Source organism: Schistocerca cancellata, chromosome 10 (genome assembly GCF_023864275.1).
Source record: "Schistocerca cancellata isolate TAMUIC-IGC-003103 chromosome 10, iqSchCanc2.1, whole genome shotgun sequence".
NCBI classification, from domain to species: domain Eukaryota; kingdom Metazoa; phylum Arthropoda; class Insecta; order Orthoptera; family Acrididae; genus Schistocerca; species Schistocerca cancellata.
Window position 1 is genome coordinate 59,982,104 of NC_064635.1, and position 25,266 is coordinate 60,007,369.

The 25,266-nt window shown below is 43.4% G+C and overlaps 1 protein-coding gene across 1 annotated transcript in view; it reads right to left on the reverse strand.

Moving 5' to 3' along the window:
- Positions 1–25,266, reverse strand: part of LOC126106107 (whirlin-like) — a 975,331-nt gene that overhangs the window by 351,024 nt on the left and 599,041 nt on the right. The window contains exon 3 of the mRNA XM_049912354.1: positions 8,240–8,297. Within this exon, the coding sequence (XP_049768311.1) occupies positions 8,240–8,297 (58 nt within the window). The remainder of the gene's footprint in view (positions 1–8,239; positions 8,298–25,266) is intronic.

Sequence of the window (25,266 nt, forward strand, 5' to 3'; positions counted from 1 at the left end):
CTGGGACCGGACCGCAGAGACGCACGGATGCAAGCCAAGACCGTAGGATCCTACGCAGTGCCGTAGGGGACCGCACCGCCACTTCCCAGCAAATTAGGGACACTGTTGCTCCTGGGGTATCGGCGAGGACCATTCGCAACCGTCTCCATGAAGCTGGGCTACGGTCCCGCACACCGTTAGGCCGTCTTCCGCTCACGCCCCAACATCGTGCAGCCCGCCTCCAGTGGTGTCGCGACAGGCGTGAATGGAGGGACGAATGGAGATGTGTCGTCTTCAGCGATGAGAGTCGCTTCTGCCTTGGTGCCAATGATGGTCGTATGCGTGTTTGGCGCCGTGCAGGTGAGCGCCACAATCAGGACTGCATACGACCGAGGCACACAGGGCCAACACCCGGCATCATGGTGTGGGGAGCGATCTCCTACACTGGCCGTACACCACTGGTGATCGTCGAGGGGACACTGAATAGTGCACGGTACATCCAAACCGTCATCGAACCCATCGTTGTACCATTCCTAGACCGGCAAGGGAACTTGCTGTTCCAACAGGACAATGCACGTCCGCATGTATCCCGTGCCACCCAACGTGCTCTAGAAGGTGTAAGTCAACTACCCTGGCCAGCAAGATCTCCGGATCTGTCCCCCATTGAGCATGTTTGGGACTGGATGAAGCGTCGTCTCACGCGGTCTGCACGTCCAGCACGAACGCTGGTCCAACTGAGGCGCCAGGTGGAAATGGCATGGCAAGCCGTTCCACAGGACTACATCCAGCATCTCTACGATCGTCTCCATGGGAGAATAGCAGCCTGCATTGCTGCGAAAGGTGGATATACACTGTACTAGTGCCGACATTGTGCATGCTCTGTTGCCTGTGTCTATGTGCCTGTGGTTCTGTCAGTGTGATCATGTGATGTATCTGACCCCAGGAATGTGTCAATAAAGTTTCCCCTTCCTGGGACAATGAATTCACGGTGTTCTTATTTCAATTTCCAGGAGTGTATTTAGCGCTGGCTTTGATAAAAGCCTTTTTGTGGTGTCTTGGTGTTGAAAGGATTGGCCGTTAGGCACAGGCCACAGCAGATGTGTGCGGTAAACATTTCGTTACGGATGCCATTGCTGCGCCACAGTTAACGCTGGACCTGTCGCTCGCCAGAAACCACGTGATACCAACATTTCCCTGCAAGGACAGCTCCCACGGCTAGGTGCAGTATTGGCCGTTGGTAAAGATTTTTTTTTTCAATATTTCATATAGGCGATGATTTTTCAAATGACAGTCTTCCAGATGGGCTGTACCGGCATATTTACGTGTATGCACCTCTAATCCTAAGAGAAAGCGACATTCAGACGACTGTCCAATGAACAAAATGTTGTTTTTGTCGTTGTGGTCTTCAGTCCTGAGACTGGTTTGATGCAGCTCTCCATGCTACTCTATCCTGTGCAAGCTTCTTCATCTCCCAGTACCTACTGCAGTCTACATCCTTCTGAATCTGCTTAGTGTATTCATCTCTTGGTCTCCCTCTACGATTTTTACCCTCCACGCTGCCCTCCAGTACTAAATTGGTGATCCCTTGATGCCTCAGAACATGTCCTACCAACCGGTCTCTTCTTTTTATCAAGTTGTGCCACAAACTCCTCTTCTCCCCAATTCTATTCAGTACTTCATCATTAGGTGTGTGATCTACCCATCTAATCTTTAGCATTCTTCTGTAGCACCACATTTCGAAAGCTTCTATTCTGTTCTTGTCTAAACTATTTATCGTCCATGTTTGACTTCCATACATGGCTACGCTCCATACAAATACTTTCAGAAGCGACTTCCTGACACTTAAATCCATACTCGATGTTAACAAATTTCTTTCTTCAGAAACGCTTTCCTTGCCACTGCCAGTCTACATCTTATATGTATACAACCTATTTTGGGCGGGAAAGCATAGTCGGTGGTACCTGCTGTATGGAAATATTGAAACAGGAACAGTTTTTGAACCTCCATCATCCTTGAACTCCCATCAGAACATAAATAAACAGTAAGAATTTTCATAGCGGTCTAATAGTATCTGCAGGTTGTGGCTCATATGATGGTCATTTAGCAACATAGTCCTTGGCAACGGTAGGGTTGTGCATGCGAATGCATGGGACATTCTGATTACTCATGAGATTGGTATGATGAGATGTCATCATACTGTATGTAGTGATGTGCTATGAAACAGAGCTGTGATGACCGAAAGAGATTTGTTCAAGTATTCATTCCGCAGGCTTTCGAAATACACTGATATCCAAAATTAAAGCAACAAACCACTCTTTCCCCGTCCTATGTCTAATACACGATGTAACACATACAAACTGTCAACAGATATCTGTACGATCGAGTCCTGCAGGGAGGATGGCATTTCGGTCAACGGAAAAGCACGACAACGATGACGTCAGGGCGCCTATGAGTCGAGGTAGTGTTTTTCGGGTAGTCCCACATCCACAATCGCTGTGCACTCAGTCACAGGCGGTGCAGCATGGCACAGAGAAGACGCCTACCAGACTCTGCGGTGGAGGGCCATAGGAGGAATGGAAGCAGGACAGCCGCAAACTGCTGAGGCCCGATGGCTTAATGTGCATCGTTCTGTTGTTTCTCGACGTGGCGACAGTTTATAGGGACGAAAACTGTATACAGAAGACAAGGACATGGCCGGCCACGTGAGACGTGGGAAAGAGAGGACCATTATTTCGCTGTAAGGGCACGACGGTACCACCTCAGTACAGCAACTGGTTCAAATGGCTCTGAGCACATAACATCTGTTGGTCATCAGTCCCCTAGAACTTAGAACTACAGGGCTATTACAAATGATTGAAGCGATATCATAAATTCACTGTAGCTCCATTATTTGACATATGGTCACGACACACTACAGATACGTAGAAAAACTCATAAAGTTTTGTTCGGCTGAAGCCGCATTTCAGGTTTCTGCCGCCAGAGCGCTCGAGAGCACAGTGAGACAAAATGGCGACAGGAGCCGAGAAAGCGCATGTGGTGCTTGAAATGCACTCACATCAGTCAGTCATGACAGTGCAACGACACTTCAGGACGAAGTTCAACAAAGATCCACCAATTGCAAACTCCATTCGGCGATGGTATGCACACTTTAAAGCTTCTGGATGCCTCTGTAAGGGGAAATCAACGGGTCGGCCTGCAGTGAGCGAAGAAGCGGTTGAACGTGTGCGGGCAAGTTTCACGCGTAGCCCGCGGAAGTCGACGAATAAAGCAAGCAGGGAGCTAAACGTACCACAGCCGACGGTTTGGAAAATCTTACGGAAAAGGCTAAAGCAGAAGCCTTACCGTTTACAATTGCTACAAGCCCTGACACCCGATGACAAAGTCAAACGCTTTGAATTTTCGGCGCGGTTGCAACAGCTCATGGAAGAGGATGCGTTCAGTGCGAAACTTGTTTTCAGTGATGAAGCAACATTTTTTCTTAATGGTCAAGTGAACAGACACAATGTGCGAATCTGGGCGGTAGAGAATCCTCACGCATTCGTGCAAAAAATTCGCAATTCACCAAAAGTTAACGTGTTTTTTGCAACCTCACGGTTTAAAGTTTACGGCCCCTTTTTCTTCTGCGAAAAAAATGTTACAGGACACGTGTATCTGGACATGCTGGAAAATTGGCTCATGCCAGAACTGGAGACCGACAGCACCGACTTCATCTTTCAACAGGATGGTGCTCCACCGCACTTCCATCATGATGTTCGGCATTTCTTAAACAAGAGATTGGAAAACCGATGGATCGGTCGTGGTGGAGATCATGATCAGCAATTCATGTCATGGCCTCCACGCTCTCCCGACTTAACCCCATGCGATTTCTTTCTGTGGGGTTATGTGAAAGATTCAGTGTTTAAACCTCCTCTACCAAGAAACGTGCCAGAACTGCGAGCTCGCATCAACGATGCTTTCGAACTCATTGATGGGGACATGCTGGGCCGAGTGTAGGAGGAACTTGATTATCGGCTTGATGTCTGCCGAATCACTAAAGGGGCACATATCGAACATTTGTGAATGCCTAAAAAAACTTTTTGAGTTTTTGTATGTGTGTGCAAAGCATTGTGAAAATATCTCAAATAATAAAGTCATTGTAGAGCTGTGAAATCGCTTCAATCATTTGTAATAACCCTGTACTTAAACCCAACTAAATTAAGGACATCACACACATCCATGCCCGAGGCAGGATTCGAACTTGCGACCGTAGCAGTCGCGCGGCTCAGGACTGAAGCGCCTGGAACCGCTCGGCCACCGCGGCCGGCCACAGCAACAGGCATCTGACCTTGCAGCATCCCCTGGTCGTGTTGTATCGAGGCAAACGGTGCACAGAAGGCTTCGGCAGAGGCCTTTACTGCCGGAGACCTGCTGTATGTGTACCCCACAGAAGGGGACGCCTAGAGAGGGGCCTTCATCATGCCACCTGGATGGTTGCACAGTGGGCAAATTTTCCTTTCCACAGATGAGTCCCGATTTTGTCTTGACGGTGATTCTCGACGGATTCGCATCTGGAAGGAACGTCGAATACGATTTCGGAACCAAAATTCAACCATTATGGGAAGAGATCGATATCGATGATGATTCTTATGGTGTGAGGATCGACTGTGTCGAGTACTCGAACACCTCTTCACGAAATTGTACGGGAAAATCGGCAAGGCTTAACTGGTGTCAGGTACCGTGAGTAGATCTTGGGATCTCATGTGTGGTTGCTGCGAGGTGCTGAGAGGCCAGACTTCGTATTGCTGCACGATAATGCTCGACTTCATAGTGCACGCGTGGTTGATGTTTTCCTGGAAAAGGAAGGCATTGCACACCTGGCGTGGCCTGCTGGCTCTCCAGACTTGAATCCCACAGATAACGTTTGGGATGCACTGGAGACACGGACTGCATCTCGTCAGCATCCACCAGCCACTCTCCAGCTTTGCAGGAAGAATGGGCGTTATTGCCTCAACACACGATTGATGACATCAATCCCGTATTGCTCCCAGAGGTGGTCACACTCTATACTGAGCGCATTAACCAGTTGTCGGAAGGTGTGTGTAAAGTTGGGAAAAAATGAAGAACATTTTTGTCTACCATTATGCATGTTGCAGTTGTTTACGTGATGTATTCTTTATATTGTTTCTACTTACTATCACCTGATTTGTTTTGTCATCATCATCATCATCATCATCATCATATAAGACTGATTATGCCTTTCAGCGTTCAGTCTGGAGCATAGCCCCCCTTATACAGTTCCTCCATGATCCCCTATTCAGTGCTAACATTGGTGCCTCTTCTGATGTTAAACCTATTACTTCAAAATCATTCTTAACCGAATCCAGGTACCTTCTCCTCGGTCTGCCCCGACTCCTCCTACCCTCTACTGCTGAATCCATGAGTCTCTTGGTTAACCTTGCTTCTCCCATGCGTGTAACATGACCCCACCATCTAAGCCTGTTCGCCCTGACTGCTACATCTATATAGTTCATTCCCAGTTTTTCTTTGATTTCTTCATTGTGGACACCCTCCTGCCATTGTTCCCATCTACTAGTACCTGCAATCATCCTAGCTACTTTCATATCCGTAACCTCAACCTTGTTGATAAGGTAACCTGAATCCACCCAGCTTTCGCTCCCATACAACAAAGTTGGTCGGAAGATTGAACGGTGCACAGATAACTTAGTCTTGGTACTGACTTCCTTCTTGCAGAAGAGAGTAGATCGTAGCTGAGCGCTCACTGCATTAGCTTTGCTACACCTCGCTTCCAGTTCTTTCACTATGTTGCCATCCTGTGAGAATATGCATCCTAAGTACTTGAAACCGTCCACCTGTTCTAACTTTGTTCCTCCTATTTGGCACTCAATCCGTTTATATTTCTTTCCCACTGACATTACTTTCGTTTTGCAGTTCTTACATTTCTGATCTAGCTCTGAAATATTACTTTGCAAACTTTCAATCGAATCTGCCATCACAACTAAGTCATCCGCATATGCAAGACTGCTTATTTTGTGTTCACATATCTTAATCTCACCCAGCCAGTCTATTGTTTTCAACATATGATCCATAAATAATATGAACAACAGTGGAGACAGGTTGCAGCCTTGTCTTACCCCTGAAACTACTCTGAACCATGAACTCAATTTACCGTCAACTCTAACTGCTGCCTGACGATCCATGTAAAGACCTTTAATTGCTTGCAAAAGTTTGCCTCCTATTCCATAATCTTGTAGAACAGACAATAACTTCCTCCTAGGAACCCGGTCATATGCCTTTTCTAGATCTATAAAGCATAGATACAGTTCCCTGTTCCACTCATAACACTTCTCCATTATTTGCCGTAAGCTAAAGATCTGGTCCTGACAACCTCTAAGAGGCCTAAACCCACACTGATTTTCATCCAATTGGTCCTCAACTAATACTCGCACTTTCCTTTCAACAATACCTGAGAAGATTTTACCCACAACACTGATTAAAGAGATACCTCTGTAGTTGTTACAATCTTTTCTGTTTCCATGTTTAAAGATTGGTGTGATTACTGCTTTTGTCCAGTTTGATGGAACCTGTCCCGACTCCCAGGCCATTTCAATTATCTTGTGTAGCCATTTAAGACCTGACATTCCACTGTATTTGGTGAGTTCCGACTTAATTTCATCCACCCCAGCCGCTTTATTGCACTGCAATCTATTGACCATTTTTTCCACTTCCTCAAATGTGATCCTATTTCCATCATCATTCCTATCCCATTCTACCTCGAAATCTGAAACATTACTGATTGCATTTTCACCTACATTGAGCAACTCTTCAAAATATTCCCTCCATCTGCCCAAGGCATCTACAGGATTCACCAGCAGTTTTCCTGACCTGTCCAAAATACTTGTCATTTCCTTCTTACCTCCCTTTCGAAGACTGCTAATTACACTCCAGAATGGTTTTCCAGCAGCTTGTTTTGTGATAAAAGAAATGCAACCATGCAAAATTTCAATTTGTTGTTTTAATTTTTGACTCGAGCGTAGCTCATAATTCGTACCGAAGTGTTAGAATGTAGCGCAGTCACTCTACAGCTGTGACGACTGAAAGAAATTTCTTGAAGTCTTGATCTCACCACACACTCATAATTCGAAATATTAGAATGTAGATCAGCCACTCCACATTTTTCACGTCCTCATATTTCCTTAAGTTTTATTAATCTTGCGATAAGCAGGGTACTGAAAACTACTTTTTTTTAAATTTTATCAATTGTTCTGAGTGTTTCTTCCGTGCCCGTAATACTTTCGTAAAACAAAGAACGACCGTCTTCTGTCAAACGTGATTTTATTTCAATACACGATGAATTTCGAGCCTTGGAGGCTGATATTCAGGTGCTTTGTCAGTCTACATCATTTTCTTTTGTTCAAATGGTTCAAATGGCTCTGAGCCCTATGGGACTTAACATCTATGGTTATCAGTCCCCTAGAACTTAGAACTACTTAAACCTAACTAACCTAAGGACATCACACAACAACCAGTCATCACGAGGCAGAGAAAATCCCTGACCCCGCCGGGAATCGAACCCGGGAAACCGGGCGTGGGAAGCGAGAACGCTACCGCACGACCACGAGCTGCGGACTCTTTTGTTCACATTTAGCTTAATTCTGGACCTGGGAAATTATATTGGCTTATTACGAAGTGGCACATTGTGAATGTAAGTCCGTCCCGTTGTGTAAACTTATGCTCACAATGTGCCACTTTGTAAGACGCCAACGTAATTGTAACAGGAACAGAATTAACCCAACTATGGAAAAAAAATTGATGTAGACTGTCAGAAAACCTGGAGATGTGCCCCGAGGACTCTGAATGCATCGTGCATTGAAATAAAATCGCGATTGTGACCGAAAGTGGTTGTTCTTTTTTTTTTACGAAAATTAGTTTCGTTTCGCATTACTTCATCCAAGATTCGCACATTCAGGACATTAACTCAGTGCACTTTGTTGCTCTAAGCGTCTCGCGGACACAGATAAACTGATATTTTGAAGAGTGCCTGAGTTAGGGCACATTTTACCTGGTGTTATTATCCTGTTTAGAAACAAGAGACGTCATTTTACTTTTTTATGTTAGACCACCCTTCTTCAGTTCCGACACACATTTTAAAGCGCCACGCTGGTAACTCCCGTCAGATGTACCACGGGACAGTTCCGTCTTGCTCTCGCTTGTGGCACTTGCATAGCAGGAAGGCGAGTGAGCGTCGGCGTCTGCTACTCACCTAGACGGTTGCCGCTGCGTCGCTTCACTCGCAGACATATCGTCCGGGACCGGATACACTGGAACAAGAGCAGAGGCAGTCAGTACACCAGCCAAAGGGGTGCGCTTCCACAGCAGAGGTGAAAGGATTTCCTCAAAGACACTACAGAAGCCATTGTTTCATTATGACCAGACACTGGAATCAGTGGGACCAGGATGCAAACGAAAAATAATAGGTGAATTGATAATTGTCCGTCTTGTTGATATATTACTGTATCATTCACAATACGACCGGTGTCAGCTTACTACCATCATCAGATTTGTTAAAACACAGTAACAAATAATAAACACCATAACTGTGGAATCATCTTTTCAGTTGGCTTAAGGCCAAGTACACAGAAAAAAATCTAACTTTACGTAATAAGGTTGACATTGATGAATGTGTACAAGTACTTCAGACATGTACCTGCAGACAAAGAGAAAATTAGTTAGATAACTTTATTTTGTCGAGGTGATGTATGAAACTTAAGGACTATTCCTGATAGGAGAGGTTTTGCACTGTCACCTAATGAACAAACTACCAACTTCTTGCGTACTGCACGAGCTTTGCGATTCGATTCAGACCTTTCTAGCACACAGAGCTCAAAACGTTTCTCTTAACAGGTCAAAACAAGTCAATATCAGCAGAAGAGTGTAGAAGGTGCTTCGGAAGTAGAATGATCACTCTATCAGGATAAATGAGCTGGTGGATAACGTGTGAAGCTCTGTGTGGTTGTTTGTAAATGATAATCTCATTATAAACCCATGTAAAAATGGATGAATGTATATGTGAATATGTTCAACATCTCCTCCTAAACCACTGGATCGATTTCAGCTAAATTTGCAACACATACTACTCTATTGGCCATTAAAATTGCTATACCGCGAAGATGACGTTCTACAGACGCGAAATTTAACCGACAGGAAGAAGATGCTGTGACATGCAAATGATTAGCTTTTCAGAGCATTCACACAAGGTTGGCGCCGGTGGCGATACTTACAACGTGCAGACATGAGGAAAGTTTCCAACCGATTTCTCATACACAAACAGCAGTTGACCGGCGTTGCCTGGTGAAACGTTGTTGTGATGCCTCGTGTAAGGAGGAGAAATGCGTACCATCACGCTTCCGACTTTGATAAAGGTCGGATTGTAGCCTATCGCGACTGCGGTTTATTGTATCGTGACATTGCTGCTCGCGTTGGTCGAGATCCAATGACTGTTAGCAGAATATGGAATCGGTGGGTTCAGAAGGGTAATACGGAACGCCGTGCAGGATCCCAACGGCCTCGTATCACTAGTAGTCGAAATGACAGACATCTTATCCGCATGGCTGTAACGGATCGTGCAGCCACGTCTCGATCCCTGAGTCAACAGATGCGGACGTTTGCAAGACAACAACCATCTGCACGAACATTTCGACGACGTTTGCAGCAGCATGGACTATCAGCTCAGAGACCATGGCTACGGTTACCCTTGACGCTGCATCACAGACAGGAGCGCCTGCGATGGTGTACTCAACGACGATCGTGGGTGCACGAATGGCAAAACGTCATTTTTCGGATGAATCCAGGTTGTGTTTGCAGCATGATGAAGGTCGCATCTGTGTTTGGCGACATCGCGGTGAACGCATAGCGTGTATGCGTCATCGCCATACTGGCGTATCACCCGGCGCGATGGTATGGGGTGCCATTGGTTACACGTCGCGGTCACCTGTTGTTCGCATTGACGGCACTTTGAACAGTGAACGTTACATATCAGATGTGTTACGACCCATGGCTCTACCCTTCATTCGATCCCTGCAAAACCCTACATTTCAGCAGGATAATGCACGACCGCATGATGCAGGTCCTGTACGGGCCTTTCTGGTTACAGAAAATGTTCGACTGCTGCCCTGGCCAGCACATTCTCCAGATCTCTCAACAATTGAAAACGTCTGATCAATGGTGGCCGAGCAACTAGCACGTCACAATACGCCAGTTACTACTCTTTATGAACTGTGGTATCTTGTTGAAGCTGCATGGGCAGCTGTACCTGCACACGCCATCCATGCTCTGTTTGACTCAATGCCCAGGCGTATCAAGGTCGTTATTACGGCGAGAGGTGGTTGTTCTGGGTACTGATTTCGCAGGATCTATGCACCCAAATGCGTGAAAATTTAATCTCATGTCAGTTCTAGTATAATATATTTGTCCAATGAATACCCGTTTATCATCTGTATTTCCTCTTGGTGTAGCTATTTTAATGGCCAGTAGTGTAGTTATTGTCTGTGAAGAAGTACGGTGGGGGTAAGAACCACCTAGCTCACACAGGAGTGGGTGTAACAATGGCTGGTACCTCCTGATATCTGGGCTGTCCTGTACAATTGGCGTCTAGTGTTGCTGGTATCGGAATGTTTTCCAGTGGCTATGCATGCGAATGGGCATTGCTAAGTAGAGGGAGAGAGAGAAGAAGATGGAGACTGATATGGGGGAGTATGAGGACGACAGAAAAAGTTGGAGGAGGAGATGGATGGACAGACACGGGAGGAGGAGGAACTTGACAGTGAGAGGGAAGGAGGACAGTGGAGAGCAGGAGGAGATGGGAGATAGGTGAGTAGCAGGTGGCAGAGAGAAAGGGAGTAAGAGAGAGGGAGTACAAGATGAGTACGGGGAGGGGGATGAGGAGCTGGACAGTGAGAGGCAGTAGGACAAAGTGGAAAGAGATGGGGGGAAAGCAGATATGCCGACAGAGGGGAAAGGAGGAGATAGAAGCAATACACATGTCGTTAGCATACACGGGCAAAGCTGTGGGCAAATGTCTAGTACATATGTGAGTTGTAACGAGAGGGGCTTTCAGCGTAATGAAACAAGACCCAACGAAGACAGGATTTGTGCAGAGATTAGTTTGTGACCCCAGCATAAACAAATTCTAACGTATTGAGCAAGAGTGCAAGCTAGCTGGAAAGTACTGCGTATCTTTTACCAGACTCCTCCTGCCGCCATCAGACATCGATACGTTGCCTATTAAACAAATTGATATTTATGAGTTACTGTGTAGTGATTGTCATTGAAGAAATTAATGATGCGATTTCATTTTAATAGCAAACAATGTAAAGCTATATGAAACTTCCTGGCAGATTAAAACTGTGTGCCGCAACCGAGACTCGAACTCGGGACCTTTACCTTTCGCGGGCAAGTGCTCTAGCATATGAGTTACCGAAGCACGACTCACGCCCCGTCCTCATAGCTTCATTACTGCCAGTACCTCGTCTCCTACCTTCCGTCCCCGTTCGAGTCTCAGTCCGGCACACAGTTTTAATCTGACAGGAAGTTTCATATCAGCGCACATTCCGCTGCTGAATGAAAATCTGATTCTGGAAATGTAAAGCTACTTATTTTATCCAACAGTCAGAAAACAAAGTACGAGAAATACAGTGATGTTTGTCAACCTCCTCCAGTCGTGCCACTTACATGTGAAACAGTTGGCCGAAGAGGGTAACAACGACCAACAACGGGAACTTTTCGGGCTCAAAAATAGCTGGTTCTTATGTATTTCCTATATAACCGTAAAAATAAACGATTAGCAGTTGCTCTGGCGATAAAGTAACAAGTCTACATTTTCTGTTTGGAAAATTTTATTTGTGAAACTGACACACCTGTCTACTGACAAACCACGATGTTCTTCAGCTCCTTGAAGATTACAAACATACACATTGTTGCTGTAAGTGTAAGTTTAATATTTTTCTGTAATTAGTGCAAAATTTCTAGTGTTTCGAATCTTTCAACTCGCAAACTTTATTAAAACGACACGAAAATGTGTAAATTCAGGGAATAACTTTTGTTACATTTGTGGTGAAGTAATATTTTTATCACAGAAACGGAACCTTACCCCTCTTGTGAAGACTGCCTATTGGCATTCTTTTGGTGTGAAGGTGGGGGACCAGGATAAGTCATGTGCTCCAATATATGTTGCAACTCTTGTTCTGTTATACTACGACAATGGCTGAAAAATAAAAAATAAAATAAATAAAAATAAAACATTTATATGTTTTGCTGTACCTATGGTTTGGCGGGAGCCTACAAACCATATAAATGACTGCTGTTTTTGCTTGACTCCTGCTATGAATGCAGGATTGTCAATGAACAAAAGACGAACAATTCAGTACCAGAATCTTCCACCTGCTATTCGACCCATCGATATTCAGATACTTTACCACTTCCTGCTCCACCCGTAAACTTTGACAAGATGAAGAAAGTGCGGAAGAAGAACCTAAAAAGCTTTGTGCTCCCCATGACTCTGATTTTGAAGAAAAAAATAATAAACCACATCCATTGAGACAACTGGAATTGAGTGACCTCACTCGAGACATTGATTTGTCAAAGGAGAAAGCAGAACTCTTAGGGCCTCACATTACAGACAACGTCGGAGGAATCTACTTCCTTATTATGAGAAGAAAAACAATCTTGTTGTTTGCTGCGATGTTAATGGTTTGATGAAAGCTTTGAATTTGAACCCTGATTCTATTGAATGGCAGCTATTCACAGATCCCTGCAAGCTAAGTTTCAATGCTGCATTTCTTCGCAACGGCAGCCGTCTTGCCTCTATTCCTGTTGGTCATACTGTTCACAGGAAGGAGACTTATGCAAACATGACAGCCCTCCGCGACTCAATGAAATACGCTGAACACAGATGGAAAGTATATGGCGATCTAAAATTCATCTCTGTTATCTTAGGAATGCAACTAGGCTACCCTAAGAACCGTTGCTTTTATGTTTGTGGGACGGTAGGGACAGGAAATCACACCATATTGAAGCACACTGGCCTGCAAGAAATCTTAAGTCTAGCGAGAAAAATGTCATTGCTGAACCTTTCGTCAAACGGAAAAGACGTCATTCTTCCACCTCCACATACGAAGCTGTGGTTGATGAAAAAATTTGTCAAGGCAATGAACTAAGAAGGATAGGCATTTGAGTACTTAAGGGGAAAATTTCCCACATTAAGTGAAGCAACGAGTAAGGAAGGTATCTTTGTTGGGCCACAAATTCTTCAATTTGTAAAGGATGCTGCGTTTCATCGAATTGCGGAGGGGAAAGAAAATGAAGTTTGGGAAGCCTTCAAGGAAGTTATTCCTGGATTTTTAGGCAACAAAACAAACGACAACTATTCTCAGTTCGTGGCAGTACTCCTACAAAAATACCATCAACTTGGATGCAACGTGTCCCTCTAGGTTCAGTTCCGCTACGCCAACCTAAACGTCTTTCCTCGTTGTTGTGGAGCTGTTAGTGACGAACGCAGGAAAAGCTTGCATCAGGAAATTACGCTAATGGAACAGATATACCACGACCATTGCAATCAAACAACGCTTGCAAGTTAATGCTCGTTTCTGTGCAGGGATGCTCCGGAACACACACACAAGATAACTTTTAACATTGCAGCGCGTGAGCAATCGTGAATAATTTAATAATTTTAACGAATCCGCCTCGATTGGAGGTACAAACCGGATGTTGACCTAGGTTTCAGCGCGGATAACCGCGCCTTCTTCGGAACACACTAAAACTACAAACTGCCTAAAGGGATGTGGTCCAACATTAATACAGAACGTTCAAAAGGGCAAAAGATTCGCATAAAATGTAAAATAACCGGTACGTGTGTACCATGTCAATAGCTGTACTCGGCACAAACGTCAGAAGTGCGCTTCCTGACCCCAGCCAACGTTCGATGGGCCGTGGGCTCGATTTACCTGAGCTCATGGAGCCATCACGCGATTGTCTGCAGACCCAACCACCTGCCAGGAGCACTTCCATCAATTTATAACTCTTGGAAAGCAACGCACATTAAAAAAAAAAAAATCAACTGGACTTTCAGTGTTGTCGATATTTTTAATTAAAATGCATCGTTTTCTGTTTTCCGCTAAAGTAAAATACACTCCTGGAAATTGAAATAAGAACACCGTGAATTCATTGTCCCAGGAAGGGGAAACTTTATTGACACATTCCTGGGGTCAGATACATCACATGATCACACTGACAGAACCACAGGCACATAGACACAGGCAACAGAGCATGCACAATGTCGGCACTAGTACAGTGTATACCCACCTTTCGCAGCAATGCAGGCTGCTATTCTCCCAAGGAGACGATCGTAGAGATGCTGGATGTAGTCCTGTGGAACGGCTTGCCACGCCATTTCCACCTGGCGCCTCAGTTGGACCAGCGTTCGTGCTGGACGTGCAGACCGCGTGAGACGACGCTTCATCCAGTCCCAAACATGCTCAATGGGGGACAGATCCGGAGATCTTGCTGGCCAGGGTAGTTGACTTACACCTTCTAGAGCACGTTGGGTGGCACGGGATACAAGCGGACGTGCATTGTCCTGTTGGAACAGCACGTTCCCTTGCCGGTCTAGGAATGGTAGAACGATGGGTTCGATGACGGTTTGGATGTACCGTGCACTATTCAGTGTCCCCTCGACGATCACCAGTGGTGTACGGCCAGTGTAGGAGATCGCTCCCCACACCATGATGCCGGGTGTTGGCCCTGTGTGCCTCGGTCGTATGCAGTCCTGATTGTGGCGCTCACCTGCACGGTGCCAAACCCGCATACGACCATCATTGGCACCAAGGCAGAAGCGACTCTCATCGCTGAAGACGACACGTCTCCATTCGTCCCTCCATTCACGCCTGTCGCGACACCACTGGAGGCGGGCTGCACGATGTTGGGGCGTGAGCGGAAGACGGCCTAACGGTGTGCGGGACCGTAGCCCAGCTTCATGGAGACGGTTGCGAATGGTCCTCGCAGATACCCCAGGAGCAACAGTGTCCCTAATTTGCTGGGAAGTGGCGGTGCGGTCCCCTACGGCACTGCGTAGGATCCTACGGTCTTGGCGTGCATCCGTGCGTCGCTGCGGTCCGGTCCCAGGTCGACGGGCACGTGCACCTTCCGCCGACCACTGGCGACAACATCGATGTACTGTGGAGACCTCACGCCCCACGTGTTGAGCAATTCGGCGGTACGTCCACCCGGCCTCCCGCATGCCCACTATACGCCCTCGCTCAAAGTCCGTCAACTGCACATACGGTTCACGTCCACGCTGTCGCGGCATGCTACCAGTGTTAAAGACTGCGATGGAGCTCCGTATGCCACGGCAAACTGGCTGACACTGACGGCGGCGGTGCACAAATGCTGCGCAGCTAGCGCCATTCGACGTCCAACACCGCGGTTCCTGGTGTGTCCGCTGTGCCGTGCGTGTGATCATTGCTTGTACAGCCCTCTCGCAGTGTCCGGAGCAAGTATGGTGGGTCTGACACACCGGTGTCAATGTGTTCTTTTTTCCATTTCCAGGAGTGTATTTCCACCTACTTTGAATCACAGAAAGTAAAATTTTTTGCTCACGTATTTGTTTTTTTTTTTTTTCAATCCAAAATCAGTAATATTTGAATCATGAAGTGAAAGAAACATTGAAAAATATTTTTTTGTTGGCCAGTGTAATCTAATTTCGGAAACCTATTTTTGATGTGTTTATATGCCAGGTCAGAATCCATTTCTTACCTCATCAAATATCGCTTTATCGTGTATCAGTTTCACTAGATGAATAGTGTACGTGAATCGAATGTTCCGATATCATCATCACAGTCAATTGGGGACCAGTATCTTAGCAGTCCTGCTCATTTTTAATAAAGACGCAATACGGCCTGCTTGTTGATGTCAGCGATCCTGTGGGTGGGAAACGGAGGAGAGGTTTATTCAAGAAGAGATGCTAACAAACCTTATTAGAAAATGGAGGACAGATTTATTCAAGAAAAGATACTAAAAACATTATTAGGAAATGGAGGAGAGGTTTATTCAAGAAGAGATGTTAAAAAAAAACCTTATTCACCATAACTAATGCAGGCGGATATCACACTCGTGTATATCACGTCCTGGAAAAAGAGAGTGAAGTGGCCATTGCTGGAACATTACTGCACTCCAACATTTTGGAGATTCGGCAGGTCGGTATAAGAGAGAGTGTGTACAGATGTTTTCGAATTACCCAGCTTCGTACAATATTCAGCTGTTGTAAAGCAGGTCGTCTTTAATAATTTAGCAAATACATGATGTTGCAAAAGGTTCATCCCAATTCATGTTTGTTGGTTGGATGATTCGGGGGAGGGACCAAACAAAGATGTCATCGGTCCCATTGGATTAGAAAAAGAGGGGGAAGGAAATCCGCCTTAACCTCTCGCAGGAACCATCGCGGCATATGACTGAAGCGATTGAGGAAAATCGCGGGAAACCTAAAGCAGGATGGCCGGACGCGAGTTTGAACCGTCGTCCTCCCAAATGTGAGTCCAGTGTGCTAACCACTGCGCCATCTCGGTCGATCCCATTTCCAGAAACTATATCGCCTACATGCGTGACGATAGAAACGTGAGACAGATTTCAACTTAGCGATATGACTACGTAGTACCTGTTTCGAAAAGAGCCATCCGATTTTATAAGATTGTTGGATGTGAGGTCCACCAGTTATGCAAAACACCGTTTTTTCTCAGTGCCCAAAAATGTTTCGGTACCACTGTACCATCATCAGTGTGTTTTCGTTTTTATTTATTCTGTAATGTGAACATAATTGTTAAACGATTATAAAATTATGTACATCTTTAGTTCAAACAATAGATCGTTTCTTTTTGTAAATACCTTTGCATTTGGTGTGCATGAATTTTATGGATCACTTGTGTGTTAATTAAATCAGGTAGCTTGTCATCTGAAACCAAACGATGTTGGTGATAAAACTTTGGCTGGGGGTTAACCCATCTTCTAGAATGTTATTTCGTTTGTCGCGATGTTTTCGCGCCTATATTCGTTTTTACTTATGTTTTCGCGTGGCAAGCACTTCCATTCTCCGCATCATGCTCAGGTGTTGTGATGTACACGTAACTAGAACAAGTATTTTCCACAAATAACGTAGTAAAACACTTTTCCCTTCACCAAAACACAGTGTGATTGTGGTGTCGTGTGTCCCAGCCTAGCCAGTGCTCATTTGTTCACCAGAGAGCTTGGCGCCAATTTTATTAGTGTTTGCATTTTATCTTTGTGTGTGTGTGTGTGTGTGTGTGTGTGTGTGTGTGTGTGTGTGTGTGTGTGTGTGTGTTTGTGTTTTCTGTGCGTTTCTTAGCTGTGTGTGTTGTATTTTATATGGTATTCCTCTTATGTGTAAATGGTGCATCTTTGTGGATATTAGTGTATTTATTTTTCGTGTGTGTGTGTCTGTGTGTGTGTGTGTGTGTGTGTGCGTACACATTATCTGATTGTGCTGTTTTTACTTGTAAAGTTCCCTTAATGGTACAAGAATGGCTCTGAGCACTATGGGACTTAACATCTGAAGTCATCAGTCCCCTAGAACTTAGAACTACTTAAATCCAACTAACCCAAGGACATCACACACATCCATGCCCGAGGAAATCGAACCTGCGACGCGGTTCCAGACTGAAGCGCCTCGAACTGCTCGGCCACAACGGCCGGCTTTCTTTAATGTGTTAAATACTGTGCCCTTGCAGAGTGTAGCGTATTCGTCTAAGACCTGTTTTCCTTCTGCTATTGCTTTCTGTATATGGGAGTTTTCCTGAATGGTCAGTTTGCTGTATAGGCTGTGGCTGGGTTTTAATATTCTTAAGTCTGTTTCTATTGTGGTTGGGTGGTGACTGTGAGCTACATGGTGGTCAGCAAATGTGCTGTGGGAGCTGTTGGTTTTTAAAGCTCTGAGATGTTCTGAATATCTAGTTTTAAAGTTTCTGCATGCTTGTCCTATGTACACTGACTGGCAAGTGTTGCATGTGAGCTCATATATTCCTGATGTGTTAAATTTATCCATGAGTGGTTCTTGTGTTCTGATCTTTTTCTGTGTTGTGTTCTCTGACCTGTATCTTACTTGTTGAACTAAAGATGCACATAATTTTATAATCATTTGACAATAATAATCACATTACAGAATAAATAAAAACGAAAACCCACTGATGTTGGCACAGTGGAGCCAAAACATGTTTGGGTACTGAGGAAAAACGGTGGTTTGCACAATTGGCGGACCTCACATCCAACAATTTTAACTGTAAACACGGCCAACACCTGGAGCTGCAAATCAAAATGATGAATATTTCGTCGCCCAGCCAGGCATTCCCTGGAAAGGTCTACAACAAGTACAGGAACACCTTAACGAAGCTTCAGAAGACAACTGTCAATATACAGTTTAATAAAAATTGCCTAACTAATAATGTAATTCCAGATTATATCAAAAGCTCTATGAATAGCATGTCAACTGCACCAAAGAAGGTGAACAAGAAAGTGGAGATTTTGTGGCTAAAGCAGGAAATTAGGGGTTTATATGCTAAAAAGCAGTCTCTCAACACTGAAATTTACCAAACACATTTAGATTTGGGCAACAAATTTACAATACCAGCTCACTTTGTGGAAATAACAGAGATAGAAAAGGCATATATTCAGAAGTAATGCAAGAAAAACGTGAGAAACAAAACAGAAAACTCAACAGAATAATCAACAGCACAGACACTGAAAAAAATCTCAACCAACAATGTAAGTTCAATGACTGAATCATTTTGCTAACTGCCATAAATCTTATCAAACAAGAAAAGAGCCTACTAGAAAAAGGCCCAAAACATAACATTAACACAAACATATCGTACAAAACAATAGAAAACCTCATTAAAACTCAGATCACACTATAAAGGAACAAGAAACACTGAGCACATCATATTTGAATACAAACTTGACAAGAGAATTAGTAGCTGCAGAAATAACACACATAATCTAAACACACAAATCCACAATTATTTCTAATCAAAAAACATAAGAGGAAATCATAACCAGCAGACTAAAACAAAAATTAAAACACAACAATGCCATAATATCACGAGCAGACAAAGGGCATATTACTGTAATTATGGATGAAGAATAATACATAGAGGAAACACTAGATTTTCTCAAAGACAACAACATCACAAAATTGATCAGTGACCCAACAGCAAGATACCAGAAAAACATTCAACAGACACTGAAAAATATCAATAATACATTCTCAAAAGACCAGGTAAATAGGATGACACAGAAAATTCCAAAAGCACCCAATCTAAATTTGCCACCAAAGGTTCACTAGGATAATATCCCATTAAGACCCATTATTAACTTTCGAAATGCCCCGTCCTACCACCTAGCCCAACAAACACAGACACTATTGAAAAAACTGTACACTTTTGATAACAACAGGAGTATGGAAAACTCAAAGGAGTTAATCGGAAGAATCGAGAACATACACATACCAGACACAGCAACCCTCATTTCATTCGACATCACATCATGCACACTTGTATTCCAGTAAGTGAAACAATCAATATCATCACACAAAGATTAAAACGACAAGGAAACACATTGGACACACACATCAATAAAATGACAATCATACTCAAGACCATAACATCACAAAATTATTTTATATTCCCAAATTATTTTATATTCCCAAAATGAAGGACTACCAATGGGATCATCAATCAGTGGCCTCCTAGCTAACATATTCATGAGCAGCCTTCAGAGCATGATCAAAACAAAAAAAAACTACAAAATTATATACTCGTACCATTATATCGATGAATAATATGCCTGATTTATGAACCACATACACACACAGAACAGCTACACAATGACATAAACAACTTACACCCAAAAATTAACTTCAAATTAGAAACAGAAACTAACAACACACTACATTTTCTAGATCTCACCATACATAAAACAAACAACACACACAACTTCACAATATTCAGAAAACCGACAACCACAAGCACCACAATTCATAACCTATCAAACCACCCATTGACACATAAGCAAGCAAACTTCAGATTCATGCTCCACAGATTTAACAGAACACCCATGAACTAACAGAACTACACACAAGAACTAAACACAATGAAACAAATAGTATGGTTATACTACACATATGGTAGACAAGTTAAATCAAAAAATATGCAAATAGTACAAAAATGAGCATACCACACATACACAAAACCTCACCCAAAACAGAACAACACAAAACACAATCAATGACCACACACAAGACACAACAGAGCAACAACACATACACAAAACGAAATGGCACATACTCCCCTACAATAACAGAATTGTTCAAAGAATAGGTAACATATTAAAGAAACAGGTACTCCAAATAGGATACAGGACAGAGTCCACAACACAGAAAAAGATCAGAACACAAGGAACACCCATGAGTAAATTTAACAGATCAGTAATATATGAACTCACATGCAACACTTGCCAACCACCTTGTAGCCCACAATCACCACCCAACCACAATAGAGACAGGGGATCTCAAGTTGATTCCGTGTTTCTAGATTTCCGGAAAGCTTTTGACACCGTTCCTCACAAGCGACTTCTAATCAAGCTGCGGGCCTATGGGGTATCGTCTCAGTTGTGCGAATGGATTCATGATTTCCTGTCAGGAAGGTTGCAGTTCGTAGTAATAGACGGCAAATCATCGAGTAAAACTGGCGATATAAGGTGTTCCCCTGGGAAGCGTCCTGGGACCTCTGCTGTTCCTGATCTATATAAATGATCTCGGTGACAATCTGAGCAGTTCTTTTAGGTTGTTCGCAGATGATGCTGTAATTTACCGTCTAGTAAGGTCATCCGAAGACCAGTATTAGTTGCAAAGCGATTTAGAAAAGATTGCTGTATGGTGTGGCAGGTGGCAGTTGACACTAAATAACGAAAAGTGTGAGGTGATCCACATGAGTTCCAAAAGAAATCCGTTGGAATTCGATTACTCGATAAATAGTACAATTCTCAAGGCTGTCAATTCAACTAAATACCTGGGTGTAAAAATTACGAACAACTTCAGTTGAAAAGACCACATAGATAATATTGTGGGGAAGGCGAGCCAAAGGTTGCGTTTCATTGGCAGGAAACTTAGAAGATGCAACAAGTCCACTAAGAGACAGCTTACGCTACACTCGTTCGTCCTCTGTTAGAATATTGCTGCGCGGTGTAGGATCCTTACCAGGTGGGACTGACGGAGGACATCGAAAGGGCGCAAAAAAGGGCAGCTCGTTTTGTATTATCACGTAATAGGGGAGAGAGTGTGGCAGATATGATACGCGAGTTGGGATGGAAGTCATTAAAGCAAAGACGTTTTTCGTCGCGGCGAGATCTATTTACGAAATTTCAGTCACCAACTTTCTCTGCCGAATGCGAAAATATTTTGTTCTGCCCAACCTACATAGGTAGGAATGATCATCAAAATAAAATAAGAGAAATCAGAGCTCGAACAGAAAGGTTTAGGTGTTCGTTTTTCCCGCACGCTGTTCGGGAGTGGAATGGTAGGGAGATAGTATGATTTTGGTTCGATGAACCCTCTGGCAAGCACTTAAATGTGAATTGCAAAGTAATCATGTAGATGTAGATGTAGATGTAGAAGAATACTAAAACCCAGCCCCAGCGTATACAGTAAACTGACCATTGTGGAAAACTTCCATATACAGAGAGCAATAGCAGAAGGAAAACAGGTCTTAAACGAATACACTACATTCTGCAAGAGCACACTATTTAACACATTAAAGGAACTTTACAAATAAAAGCAGCACAAATAGATAAAGTCTACACACACACGAAAAATAAATACACTAATATCGTCAAATATGCACCATTTACACACAAGAGGAATACCATATAAAATACAATACACACAACTAAGAAGCCCACAGAAAACATACACACATCCACACATACACACACACACACACACACACACACACACACACACACACACACACACACAAAGATAAAATAAAAACAAAACTAAAGTTTGCCGCGAACTCTCTGGTGAACAAATGAGCACTGGCTGGGCTGGGACACACGACACCACAATCATTGTGTTTTGGTGAAAGGAAGTGTTTTACTACGTTATTTGTGGAAAATACTTCTTATAGTATAAATACAAAATCAAATAGGGGTAATGCAGGAGTAGGTTTAATAATGAATAAAGAAAATAGGAATGCGGGTAAGCTAGTACAAACAGCATAGTGAACGCATTATTGTGGTCAAGATAGACACGAAGCCCATGCCTACTATAGTAGTACAAGTTTATATCCCAACTAGCTCTGCAGATGATGAAGAAATTGATGAAATGTATGATGAGATAAAAGAAATTATTCAAGTAGTGAAGGGAGACGAAAATTTAATAGTCATGGGTGACTGGAATTCGGGAGTAGGAATAGGGAGAGAAGGAAACATAGTGGGTGAATATGGATTGGGGGAGAGAAATGAAAGAGGAAGCCGTCTTGTAGAATTTTGCACAGAGCATAACTTAATTATAGCTAACACTTGGTTCAAGAATCATGAAAGAAGGATGTATACATGGTAGAACCCTGGAGATACTGGAAGGTTTCAGATAGATTATATAATGGTAAGACAGAGGTTTAGGAATCCGATTTTAAATAGTAAGACATTTCCAGGGGCAGATGTGGACTCTGACCACAATCTATTGGTTATGCTCTGTAGATTAAAACTGAAGAAACTGCAAAAAGGTTGGAATTTAAGGAGATGGGACCTCGATAAATTGAAAGAACCAGAGGTTGTACAGAGTTTCAGAGAGGGCATAAGGGAGCAATTGACAGGAATGGGAGAAAGAAATACGGTAGAAGAAGAATGGGTAGGTTTGAGGAATGAAATAGTGAAGGCAGCATAGGATCAAGTAGGTAAAAAGACGAGGGCTAGTAGAAATCCTTGGGTCACAGAAGAGATACTGAATTTAATTGATAAAAGGAGAAAATACAAAACTGCAGTAAGTGAAGCAGGCAAAAAGGAATACAAACGTATCAAAATAGAGATCGACAGGATGTGCAAAATGGCTAAGCAGGGACGGCTAGAGGACAAATGTAAGGATGTAGAGGCTTATCTCGCGAGGGGTAAGATGGATACTGCGTAAAGGAAAATTAAAGAGACATTTGGAGAAAAGAGAACCACTTGCATGAATATCAAGAGCTCAGATGGAAACCCTGTTCTAGGAAAGCAGAAAGGTGGAAGGAGTATATAGAGGGTTTATACAGGGGCGATGTTCTTGAGGACAATATTATGGAAATGGAAGAGGAGCTAGATGAAGATGAAATGGGAGATATGATACTGCGTGAAGAGTTTGACAGAGCACTGAAAGACCTAAGTCGAAACAAGGCCCCAGGAATAGACAACATTCCATTAGAACTACTGACATCCTTGGGAGAGCCAGTCCTGACAAAACTCTACCATCTGGTGAGCAAGATGTATGAGACAGGCGAAATACCCTCAGACTTCAAGAAGAATATAATAATTCCAATCCCGAAGAAAGCAGGTGCCGACAGATGTGAAAATTACCGAACTGTCAGTTTAATAAGTCACGGCTGCAAAATACTAATGCGGATTCTTTACAGGCGAATGGAAAAACTAAGAGAAGCCGACCTCGGGGAAGATCAGTTTGGATTCCGTAGAAATGTTGGGACACGTGAGGCAATACTGACCCTACAACTTATCTTAGAAGCTAGATTAAAGAAAGGCAAACCTATGTTTATAGCATTTGTAGATTTAGAGAAAGCTTTTGACAATGCTGACTGGAATACTCTCTTTCAAATTCTGAAGTTGGCAGGGGTGGAATACAGGGAGCGAAATGTTATTTACAATTTGTACAGAAAGCAGATGGCAGTTATAAGAGTCGAGGGACATGAAAGGGAAGCAGTGGTTGGGAAGGGAGGGTGACAAGGTTGTAGCCTCTCCCCGATGCTATTCAATTTGTATATTGAGCAAGCAGTAAAGGAAACAAAAGAAAAGTTCGGAGTAGGTATTGAAATCGATGGAGAAGAAATAAAAACTTTGTTTCGCCGATGACATTGTAATTCTGTCAGAGATAGCAAAGGACTTGGAAGAGCAGTTGAACGGGATGGACAGTGTCTTGAAAGGAAGGTATAAGATGAACATCAAAAAAAGGAAAAAGAGGATAATGGAATGTATTCGAATTAAGTCGGGTGATGCTGAAGGAAATAGTTTGGAAATGAGATGCTTAAAGTAGTAAAGGAGCTTTGCTATTTGGGGAGCAAGTTAACTGATGATGGTCGAAGTAGAGAGGATATAAAATGTAGAGTGGCAATGGTAAGGAAAGCGTTTCTGAAGAAGAGAAATTTGTTAACATCGAGTATAGATTTAAGTGTCAGGAAGTCGTTTCTGAAAGTATTTGTATGGAGTGTAGCCATGTATGGAAGTGAAATATGGACGATACATAGTTTGGACAAGAAGAGAATAGAGGCTTTCGAAATGTGGTGCTACAGAAGAATGCTGAAGATTAGATGGGTAGATCACATAACTAATGAGGAGGTATTGAATAGAATTGGGGAGAAGAGGAGTTTGTGGCACAACTTGACTAGAAGAAGGGATCGGTTGGTAGGTCATGTTCTGAGGCATCAGGGGATCACCAATTTAGTATTGGAGGGCAGCGTGGAGGGTAAAAATCGTAGAGGGAGACCAAGAGATGAATACACAAAGCAGATTCAGAAGGATGTAGGTTGCAGTCGGTACTGGGAGACGAAGAACCTTGCACAGGATAGAGTAGCATGGAGAGCTGCATGAAACCAGTCTCAGGACTGAAGACCACAACAACAACACTTGTTATAGTTACGTGTGCATCACAACACCTCAGCATGATGCGGAGGATGGTAGTGCTTGCCACACGAAAACGTAAGTAAAAACGAATATAGGCGCGAAGACATCTCGACAAACGAAATTGCATTCTTGAAGATGGGTTAACCCACAGCCAAAAATTTTCTCATCAACATCGTTTGGTTGCAGATGACAAGCTACCTGTTTTAAGTAACACACAAGTGATCCAGAAGATTCATGCATATCAAATGTAAAGGTATTTACAAAAAGAAACGATCTACTGTTTGAACTAGAGATGCACATAATTTTATATTTGTTTAACAATAATGTTCGCATTACAGAATAAATAAGAAAGAA